The sequence below is a fragment of the Alligator sinensis genome, unplaced genomic scaffold (genome assembly GCF_000455745.1).
Source record: "Alligator sinensis unplaced genomic scaffold, ASM45574v1 scaffold340_1, whole genome shotgun sequence".
In the NCBI taxonomy this organism is placed as follows: Eukaryota; Metazoa; Chordata; order Crocodylia; family Alligatoridae; genus Alligator; species Alligator sinensis.
In genome coordinates, this window is record NW_005842004.1 from 2,772,424 (window position 1) to 2,783,937 (window position 11,514).

General features: G+C 45.1%; 1 protein-coding gene across 2 annotated transcripts in view; it reads left to right on the forward strand.

The window, feature by feature from the left end:
* The window catches only part of RALYL (RALY RNA binding protein like), a 369,506-nt gene that overhangs the window by 340,580 nt on the left and 17,412 nt on the right, over positions 1-11,514 (forward strand). For both annotated transcript variants that reach the window (XM_025201808.1, XM_025201807.1), the window contains exon 7: positions 2,986-3,158. In XM_025201808.1, coding sequence (XP_025057593.1) covers positions 2,986-3,158 — 173 coding nt within the window. The remainder of the gene's footprint in view (positions 1-2,985; positions 3,159-11,514) is intronic.

The following is an 11,514-nucleotide window of genomic DNA, read 5'->3' on the forward strand; positions in this document are numbered from 1 at the left end:
CAGCAGGGGTCCAATGTTGCCCCTGCTTTTCCTCCGGCTCCCCACATATCTGAAAAAGGACTTCTTATTGTCCTTGATGCTCAAAGCTAGCTGGAGTTCAGTTGCAGCTCAAAGCTAGCTGGAGTTCAGTTGCAGTTGGATGACTGGTACAGGGCTAATCCATGGACCCGATCCGGCATGTCTTCTGGCCCACAGGTCTTCCCAGCAGGACAAGAGGCAGTAATGTTAGTTGCTACAGCTGTGGACTGTGATCTGGATCTTCATCACCCCTAACTTCAACTATTTGCTTACTAAGCAATAACTTTTCAGGGACTGAAAATTCACTTTGCAATGTCAGGCAGGGTTCTAACCTTTATTGTTATCCAGACCATGGATGTTTTAGTAGAATAAAAACAGAGAACCTAAGGCTAAAACATTAATCCCTGCGGCTTGTTGTTCCTATTTGTTGCATGCTAAAGTTTTATTTTGCTTAAGATCTTTAGAATGATTTTCAGTAATATTAGCTTAAAGAGCAGGGAAAGATCCTGTCTTAGTCTTTCAACCAAAAGAAAGAAAGAAAGAGAAATCTATATGCTATACTTCAGTCTTGTCAATCTCAGCTACAGACTCTGGATGGAAACTCAGATTCTACAAATAATAAAGATTGTATTTTAACATAGTTATTTGCAAGCTTTTATTCAGCTATGCGTATTGACCCAGCAAATACTTGAAGGCTAAATAGCAAGAAATAATTAGAAATAAGTGGATTCTTAGGAAATTTGTTGAGTCTAGTTTGTGAGTAGAGATGTGGAAAAGCCATACCAGAAGGGTGTTTGCTTGTGCTGGGTCAGTGAGACCACAGGAGGAGGATATTCTTTATGGAAATATAATGTTTGAGATTTTCAAAAATGGGTACTTAATGTTAAGCACCTTTGAAAATCCTAACTCTAAATCTTTATTTAGACATTTAAATAAGTGGCTTGCTTTTCAAATGCACTAAGCTTCCAAGAGTTCCCATGCAGTAGATTGCAAACATAACTTTAAACACCTATTGAGCAAGGTGTTTTTTTCTCATCTTTTACTGAATACACAAGTGTAGTACAACTCCTTTTTATAATCTCCTGTCTTTTTTAACATATCTATCAATAGATTTTATGTTAGATTTAAGAACAAACTTTATCATATTTCCCTTGGCTGACATATGCTGTTTGTCATTTTAAGTCGCAGAATTAGTAAAGAGGAAAGAAGTTAAACAAAAAATCTCTCTTCCACCTTTATGACTTCCATAAAGGCAGTAAGACAAAATGCAGTATGTCATATAAAAATGATCAAAATTTTCACTGCTTCTTAGCTTCTTGTTTTTAGGATTCGCACTGCTTATTCTGAACAGGAGTTTGCATTGCCTTTTCACACAGTTTAATATAGTATGTGAAGGGTTTGTCCTCTTAAATTTCTAACCTTTCAATAGATTGTCCTCCTTCAGACAGACCTTAAATTGAGAAAGAGAAGAGAGAACACTTAGGCAAATTAAGATATTTTTAGGGGATTACCTGTGGCTGGCAATGCTACTTTTCTCTTGATTGAAATGTCATATCAGAAATTGGGCTGATACTAGAGCTTATGCTAACAATACTAGTTGGATTCAGAAAGTGTTGCAAAAATAGATGTTGAATACTTTAAGATAAGTCTCCATGGACAGAATGTTATATTTCATCATTACTCAGTTTGTATTTCAAAAAGGATACCTAACATGATTCCAGATTCAAGTCAAAGGATATTTCTGAAAAGGTTTAATGACTAACAAAGCAAAACCTTTCACATTTTGAAGATTTAGCAAACAGAATTTGAGAGTAAAGGGTTAAAGGCTAGCAAGGCTCAAGAGATTAAAGCAACCTGTAAAACAAATGTGTAAGTCTAGAGTAGGGGAAATGATTTGGCTTTGCTTAAGATTATGTAAGACAAAATAGTGTTGGGAGTTTTGAATATTAGCTATGGACTTTAATAATTTAAAGTAGAAAACATAATATATTCATAAAGCTGGAAGATATATGACTTCACAGCCAATTTAAGATTCATGCACTGTCTGACAAGATATGAGATGAATTAGCCAGTAATACAGAACAGCCAGATTAATAAAGAAGGGAATGTTTCTTTTGTTTTGTAAGCTCTAAGGCTGATTGATACTGTCACCTTCACACCGCAGTGACATTGGTATCCTGGCAACAGGCAAATCCTCCTCAGACCCACTGTCAATTTGAGTGCATTGACATTACCATATTGAGTTTCTGAAATACATAGGGCTCCAACCAGTCGTTTAGCCAATATGCCTGTCTTTCAGTCTTCTCCCATTCCTTCTGTGGGCTTCTGCCAGCTGGATGAAATTACCCAAGGGGTCAAAAGCAGATGCCAGGCCCTCATCATCCTCTAAGTTCCATACTAGAGCTGTGCAAGGCGACCATGCAGAGTAACCGTGTAGCAGCTCTGTGGGTGATGGAAGAGGTCTTATGTTTACACTGCTTTGGAGTGTGACAGAGGAAGTGGACCTTCAGCAATTGCCTCAGCGCACTGTTCAAAAGCAGAGTGCTGCTATACAATCCCTAGTAATAATTTTGATTAGAAGGATTTATTAGGTATATCGTTATTTAGTAATAATCATGGCATGATTATGAAAATAAATCTCTGCACACTTATGGGTAATTAACAATTGTCTACATGTTAGAGAAATCTGCATGCTACTCTGACTACTAATAAATAACTGCGGTGATTATGTGGATTTCCCATAACAAAGGAGAATCTTGAGAATATCAGTAATCACCATCAGGCCTTTCTGTCTGGGTGGCTGAACATGATGGTGCTTCTGTGAATTTATGCAATAGATTTGGGAAAGAGGAAATCTAATAATATTTACTTGGTAGACATGACCACACAACATTTCAAACACCTGTCCCCATCTGCTCCAGCATAGAAAAGGTTACTGAATCTCTATAGAGTATGCTTTCCTTACAGAAGCACAAAAGAAGCAAATGGAAGATAACGCTGATCTTATCCAAGAAGAATGCATATCAGAGAATGCAGATAACTCTACAGAAGAACCAACTGAAGGAGGGCCAGATGGAGATGGAGAAGAGATGACTGATGGAATAGAGGAGGATTTTGATGAGGATGGCAGCAATGAACTGGTAAGAAATTAGCATACCACATCTTTTTATACATTTAATTTATAACCATGGAAGTCATAATTGGATGAGGGTTATCAAAACTTGTTGATAACAGTACTTGGATGCAGAGTTCCACCTTATCTTTACACTCAAACTCTTACTAATTTAGTAAGCATTTCAAGTAGGAAAGAAACGTGGGTAGGTTTAGGTTTTTTAAAAGAAGGATGCAACCCCACGCCTTGCTCTGCTGATGGGAAGTGTCAGCCACTCGAGGGTGTCCCACAATTTGTGGAGTCTATGTGGAGGAGTTGGGAAGCAACCTCTTTTCTGCCATGATGAAAAGTTGGAGAGGCCCCAAGTGCCTGTCACCCCATTCTCTAATTCTGAATCGCACTGGTTTCTGCACCCTGGGCAGAGGTGGAGTGTACCAGCAGCGCAGCAGTGGCAGTGTTACCTATCATGGCTTGGGCTCCCTGCATTCCAGCTGCAGCAACTGGTGCACGTGGCTCTTCTCTGCACTCCCTCAAGCTTCTCCACATCCTTTTTGAATTGTGGAGCCCAAAACTGGATGCAGTACTCCAGCTGCGGCCTCACTAAGGCCGAGTACAGGGGGAGAATGACATCCCGGGATTTGCTTGAGAAGCATCTATGGATGCAAGCCAGCATTTTGGTCGCTTTACTAGCCGCCGCATCGCATTGCAGGCTCATGTTCATCTTGTGGTCAATGATGACCCCCAAGTCTCTTTCTTCCATAGTGCTAGCCAACATAGCACTGCCGAGCCTATAAAGATGCTGCGGGTTTTTTTTCCCAAGGTGGAGAACCTTGCATTTATCGGCGTTGAACACCATCAGATTCTCGTCCGCCCACTTGCTGAGCCTGTCCAGGTCAGCCTGGATAACCCGCCTGTCTTCTGGTGTGGATGCTTTGCCCCAAAGTTTGGTGTCATCGGCGAACTTGGCCAGTCCGCTTCTGACTCCAGTGTCCACATCATTAATGAAGATGTTGAACAGTATGGGTCCAAGGACAGAGCCTTGGGGGACCCCACTGGTCACAGGACACCACGATGAGTGACTTCCATCGATTACTACCCTCTGGGTCCGACCCCGGAGCCAATTTTCCAGCCAGCGGATCGTGGAGGACCCAAGGCGACAATTGGCCAGTTTCTCCAAGAGGCGATCATGGGACACCAGATCGAAGGCTTTTTTGAAGTCAAGATATATGACATCAATCTCTTCTCCCTTGTCCAGGTGATAGGTCACCTGGTCGTAGAAGGAAATGAGATTGGTCAAGCAAGACCTACCCGCAACAAACCCGTGCTGGCTATCCCTTAAGATGTTGGCGTCGGCCAGTCCATTAAGGATGGCCTCTTTAATAAACTTTTCTAAGATCTTCCCCGGGATAGAAGTCAGGCTGATGGGCCTATAGTTAGCCGGATCCACTTTCCTCCCTTTCTTGAAGATAGGCACCACATTGGCCTTCTTCCAGTCTTCGGGCACTACACCAGAGCGCCAAGAGTTTTCAAAGATCCGTGCTAGAGGCTGGGCTATGATGCTCGCCAGCTCCTTGAGTACCCTGGGGTGAAGATTGTCAGGGCCAGCTGACTTGAAGGTATCCAGCTTCTCAAGATGTTCCTTCAGAAAGTCAGCATTAATGGAGGGCAGGGGATCACCCTCACCCGGACTTCCCGGCCCTGTAGCGGGCGTCCAATGTTGCCCCTGCTTTTCCTCCGGCTCCCCACATATCTGAAAAAGGACTTTTTATTGTCCTTGACGCTCAAAGCTAGCTGGAGTTCAGTTGCAGCCTTGGCTTTCCTGGTCTGCTCCCTACAGGACCGGACCAGTGCATCATGGAAACACTCCCCAAAAATATCTCAGGTATAGGCAGAGACAGAGCAGGCCAACGGTGATAAGAGGATGAGAAGGCTTTAATTAGGGGGATCTAATCAGTTCACATGGGCTGGCCATACAAGGCAGAGAAGCCTCCCTATTGTAATCCTATGTGCAGGGAAAGGCACAGAGAGGATCTCAGCTCCAGCCTGATTGGACATAGGCTACTCTTCTTAGGACCTGGCCATCCCCTAAGTGGTTTGACCAACCCTTCTCTGTTATGCTAAGATGGGAAAGAGAATTTTATTCTGTTCAGCTATATAATGTACTTTTTCACAGATTTAAGGAGCAAAGCTTTTAACTACCTGCTTAACTCTGATCCTTCAACAGGACTGAAGCCAAAAATTTAAATTTTTGAAAATTCATTAATATAATTGCTCCTTTTTATTTTGCTTGGCATCTTTAAGTCCATGACAAGATACCACAGCCTACAAGCCATAGAAGCAAATGAGGAGCTTTCCTTCAATTTGATTGGTATTTATTTTATGTGATACTAAGGTCTGCATAATGCTTATAAAAGCAGAGAACTTTAAACTTCCTTTTGTTGTGTGGCTTCTACCTTACACATGTTCCCAAGTACCCTTTGCAGTGTATGTGGTAGCTGAGAGTGTGCAAGGTAGTGGAAAGGGTTCTGGAGTTAGCAAATACAGCTTTTCTATCACTTTATTGGTTTAGTAACTGAGGTAACAAGCACAGTCCTATAATGTTTTTCCGTTATTTCTCTGAACTAGAGTTTCAAATAGTGTTAATCAATCGCTAAGGAAGCATAGACATAATATGAATGACTACTTATCATCACAATCCCTTTCTAAATAACAAAGGTGACAGCTAATTAATTACTTTACAGCCTGAGGTACTGTAGATTTAAAAAATAGCATTTTCTGGTAATGCCTTAACAAAATATTCACAAACTAATTAACTGCAATAAATTATATGCATGTACATATCTATATTATATTGCCTAAGAAAAATACTTTCCATCAAGTTGTCAGCCAATCATAATAAATAATCATAATAAAATAATAACACGGTGATGGTTCAGTAGTTGTGCAGTCACTAGACCAGATTATAATCTCAGATATACCAGGGCAATTCCACTGATTCCAAATACTACAGATTTACAATGGTGTAAATCAGATAAGACTGGCCAAGTCTCCATACCACTTGAAGGATGTATTATTACTGCATTATTCCAATTTTATTCTAGCATAACTCCACTGAGATCAGTGAAGTCACAGTGGAAAAAGGAGTAATGCAGTTATGAGTCAGGCCTGGAAGGCTTTTTTTTAATTGTATCAAGTTTAAGAAATATAGATTCATAGATTGTAGAGTCGGAAGGGACCACAATGGATCATCATGTCCGACCCCCTGCCCCTGGCAGGAAAGAGGACCAAGGTCAGATGACCCCAGCCAGGTGACTATCTAGCCTCCTCTTGAAGACCTCCAAGCTAGGTGATAGCACCACCTCCCTTGGAAGCCCATTCCAAGGCCACCCTTACTGTGAAAAATTTCTTCCTAATACTTAACCTAAATCCACTCTCAACTATTTTACACCCCTTATTCCTAGTCACTCCCTGGGGCGCCTTAGTAAACAGCGCTTCCCCTATTCCCTGTTGACCTCCCCTAAGAAAATTATAGGCGGCCACAAGATCTCCCTTCAGCTGTCTCTTGTGAAGGCTGAAAAGATTCAGCTCTCTCAACCTCCCCCCGTAGGGTCTATCATGAAGGCCACTAATCATGCGAGTGGCCCTCCTGTGGACCTTCTCGAGATTCCCCGCGTCCCTCTTGAAGTGCGGCGCCCAAAACTGGACACAGTACTCCAACTGCGGCCTGACCAGTGCCGCATAGAGGGGGAGCATCACCTCCTTTGTTCTATTAGTCATGCACCTGCTAATGCACGACAAGGTGCGATTGGCCTTGTTGATGGCCTCGTTTCACTGCCGGCTCATGTTCATCTTGGAGTCAATTATGACTCCAAGATCCCTCTCTGCCTCCGAGCTGCTGAGAAGGACACTCTCTAACCTATAGGTGTGCTAGGGGTTCCTCCTTCCCAGGTGGAGTACCTTACTTATCTTTATTAAATTGTATCCATATAGATGTTTAAGGAAAATAAAAAACCTATTAGGACTGATTGCAGATTCACACTAACTTCACAGATGGAATCAGCTGAGATCAGTTGATTATTCCCTATCTCTTATTTACCCAAAGAATCTTCTCTCCCTATCTCTTAGACACTTTTCTGGTAGGCACAATTATTTCCTCTGTATTATCCTTTTTTAATCTACATATTTCATTCCTGCATGCTAACCCTCTGTGGGTGCTTCTAAATGTGCCATTATGGGGCAGCAATAAACTCCAGTGCTTATTGCTCCACAATGTATTGCTCCTGGGAAGCTCCCAAGATGTGCCTGCATGTGTACCCAAACTGCAGCACATTGAGCAGGGTCACAGCAGCCCTGGCTGTCAGGGGCCTGACAGGTCAGCTTGCCAGCCCAGGGCTGCTCCAACCAGGCTCAGTGAGCTACAGAGGGGCTGGCTGGGTCACAAGGATGCTTCAGCGTGAGGCTAGCCAGCAGATAGTCCTGGCACTGAAGCACCCTTGTGTTAGGGTTACCATATTTCCAGTTCCAAAAAAGAAGACACTTGTCCCCCCATATGACTGTGGGAGAGCAGTGATATGCCAGTGCCTTGCCCCTGCCCATTCTTTTGCCCCTTATTCCCAAGCCACAGCTCCTCCCAGCCCTGCTGCTGCCCCTCGCTCCTGACCCACAGACCCCAGCCCTGCCAGTTCCCCTCACTCCCAACCCACAGTCCCCAGTCCCTGCTGCTTCCCCTCACTCCTGACCTGCAACCCCCTGGTGCTGCCAGTGCCCCACCTTCCCCAGTTCACCCCCCACAAGGGACGGCTCTGCTGGCAGGTACCTGCCCCCTCACACACACCCCTGCCATACACACACCACACATACACACCCTGGACAGTCCCCAAGCCCTGCCCTCCAACTCCTGCTCCACACAGACTTAACTGTATCCAGCTGCCAGGCTGCTCCCACCCCCTGCCTGGCTACATGCTGGCCATGTGTGTGTGCACCCTGCCTCCAATCACCCTGCTCCCCCAGCCCCAAGCAGCTCCTTGCTACAGCAAGCTGGGAAGTGCCAGAAAAAAATTCTGAACCTGAGCTGAACAAAATCCCAGAAGTTCGATCATATTTAAAAAAAACTGCCTGGACCAAGATCAGAGGATCTAAAAAGAGAACATGTCCAGGAAAACTCAGACATATCGTAACCCTTCCTTGTGCCCCAGCCAGCTGGTCAGTGTCTACATGTGCACTGCTGTGCACAAAAGACATGCAGTAGTACTTGTAAATACAAGTACTATCCTGCTGCAAAGTTTTAGTTTTATGTGCCTTAATAGTGGTACATGTGTAGACACTGAGACATTTATTGTGCAATTAATTAGTTACTGAACAATAAACATCTCATGTACATGTGCAGTGTACAATACAACATGTGTATTGTACATATCCAGCCTAATTTCCTTTCTTGTTATTTTTCATATTTTTACTTTTTTTTTTAATGGAGACTCATTTGTCAGATGTAGAGGAAATGGTAACTGAAATGCATTTTAGTTTTTTCCTGCATATAGTTTCCTGCACATGTGGAAAAAAAAATCATTGCCATATGATTTGATAATATCATTGTATTAGCTTCCTTCATTGCAGCATAGTGCCACACACACTTACTTTTAAAATGTACCCAATTGAATAAATATTTAATATACACTATGCCAATTCTGGTTTAAAAATTAGGTCTATTTTGGTATATTTACTACCATGATGCAAAACCCATTTAAACCAATGGAACCACATACCACTGATTTTGAGAGCCTAACATGAATTCTTGGCCCTACTGATGGGTATAATAAAAATTACTTTTTAGCAAACCTGTATGGAACATTGAATATTTAAGTTTACTTTCATTATTTTGAATATGAATGCAAAAGAGGGAGTAATTTATATTGAAAAGAAGCAATCTAATGGGCATGTTAGAAAGTCATACATAGTTTAGGTCTTGTATTTGCATATCTCAAGCAGTATATGATGAATTTGATCTAATGTATTTCACACTCCAGCCACTTAAATTGGAATTTCATATATGCTTTAAGGATTATAAGCAAAATTCTTCTCTTGATTATATCAATGCAGACTACATTCAGGGGCAGATCCAGAGGGGCACAGTGGTGCGCACACCTTCCCTCCCTCCTTTCAGTCTGTGTCATGGGAGAAGCAGTCAAGGACTTATTTTTAAGTCCTTGAAGGAAATAAGAATTTCCTTACTCCCGTCCCATCCATGGCATGTCCCTTCCCTGCCCATTCACCTCCTGCCTTGCCTGCTGCTGTCACTGTCCCCACTGTCCCTGATGACTTAGGGATAAGGGGACTCCACAGCCTCTCCTGACCCACTCTGTCTGGGCTCTGTGGTGAGCTGGGCTCAGTAGGAGACAGCAGTAATGGTGGGCAGGCCAGCCCAATGCTCTCTGCTAGCTTGGGAGTGGGCACACACCCACTACCTCTACCCCTGCTATCCCTGAGCAATTCTGGATTCCTGTACAGACTTGCTAGAGTGGGGCAGGAGTGACTTAAAAGCCTCCTCCCACTCCTGGACAGCTGAAAGCAGTTGCCATGGCAGGCAGGGAAGCCAGGGGGAATGGCATAGGCAGTGGAAGTGGGGGGCTAATAGGGCTTAGCCTCCCCAAATGCGGTGCAGCAGTAGGGCCACAAGGCAGCCCAGCTATGGGCTTCTGGTGGCTGCAACAGGGGTGGAGAAGGAAACACAACAAGCTGTGAGGGAGGGAGTGGGTTGGGGCTGGGGCTGGGGCTGGGGCAGGTGCTGCACAGCCAGAGCGGGCTGCGGGACTGAGCCATGAGTGGCTCATTCAGGGGATGTGACTCATGCTACTACATGCAGTCTGGGAGGGCATGAGGGGGGGTGTGCTCCCACATCTGCATGGGGTGGAGCGGGCTGCAGGATGGGGCTGGGGCTCTGCCGGGGTCTTCCCACCAGGAGGGTTGCACTGCACTGTGCTCGGGGCAGGCGACAGCAGCACTGGGAGTGGGGGGGTTGTGAGGGGGCTGCAGCCACCCCAAAATTCTCTGTAGCCCCCCCAACCCCTCCCACCCAGCACCAGCACCACCCACCCTGAGTGCAACCCAGCCCAACCTCCCTGCTGGGAAGAGCCTGGCCCCAGCCCACCCTCCCCCCATGTGCAGATCTCAGACACATGGCCCCCATGCCTTCCCGAGGTGTGTGCAGCTGTGGGAGCTGCCAACCCCTCCCCACGCTGGGCGCCCCCCTGACAAGCCATTCATGGCTCCATCCTGTGCCCCACCCCAACATGCAAGGCCTACCCTTGCCCCAACCCTACTCCCTCCCTCACTGCCATGGGGGGGGGGTGGAAGATTGAGGCCCCAGTGGTTAGGGAAGGAGCAGGGGTTGGGGTGAGTGGGTTCTGCCTGTGTCCCACTCCATCCATCATTGCTGGGGCCTCAATATTCCTACCCCTTCCCCCATAGACATACCTGCTGTGGGGGATGCACGTGCATTGTCAGCCCACTCCGCTCACCTTTCAAGTATTTTTTTCTCCCTCTGCCTGTGGGGAATGTAGAGGAGAGAATGTGTTGCTGAGCACAGAGGGGAAGGGAATGAGGAAGGGAAAATTCTTACCTGGCTGGGGAGACTTAGGCTAGGGGCAGACATTACACATAAACCTAATTTATTATAATTATCTGGATCTGGTATTGGCAACAGGGGATGACATGGTAGGGGACCTACAGATCGGTGGTCACCTGGGGGACAGTGATCACCAAATAATAGAATTCATCATAAGACGTCGAGTGGGTAAGGTAACTAGTAGGGTGAAAGTGCTAGACTTTAGGAAAGCTGATTTCAATGAACTCAAGCGATTAGTCAAGGACGCACTGCAGAGTAGGAGTTTTGAAGAGATGGGAGCCCAGGAAGGGTGGCTGTGCTTTAAGGAAATGATCCTTCGGGCACAAACCGAGACAATCCCAATGCAAGGAAAAGGAGGGAAAGGGGCCAGAAAGCTTCCCTGGCTGACCAGAGAAATCCAGAGCAGCCTATGGGCTAAAAGGGGAGCATATAAAAAGTGGAAACAGGGAGAGATCACCAAAGATGAATATACCTCCTCTGCTCGCGCTTGTAGGGAGGCAGTTAGATGGGCCAAAGCTACCATGGAGCTGAGGATGGCATCCCAAGTAAAGGACAACAAGAAATTGTTTTTTAGATATATAGGGAGTAAAAGGAAGGCCCAGGGAGGAATAGGACCCCTGCTAAATGGGCAGAAACAATTGGTGACAGACAGGGGGGACAAGGCTGAACTCCTCAATGAGTTCTTTGCCTCAGTGTTCCTAAGCAAGGGGCGCGACAAGTCTCTCACTGGGGTTGTAGAGAGGCAGCAGCAAGGCGCCAGACT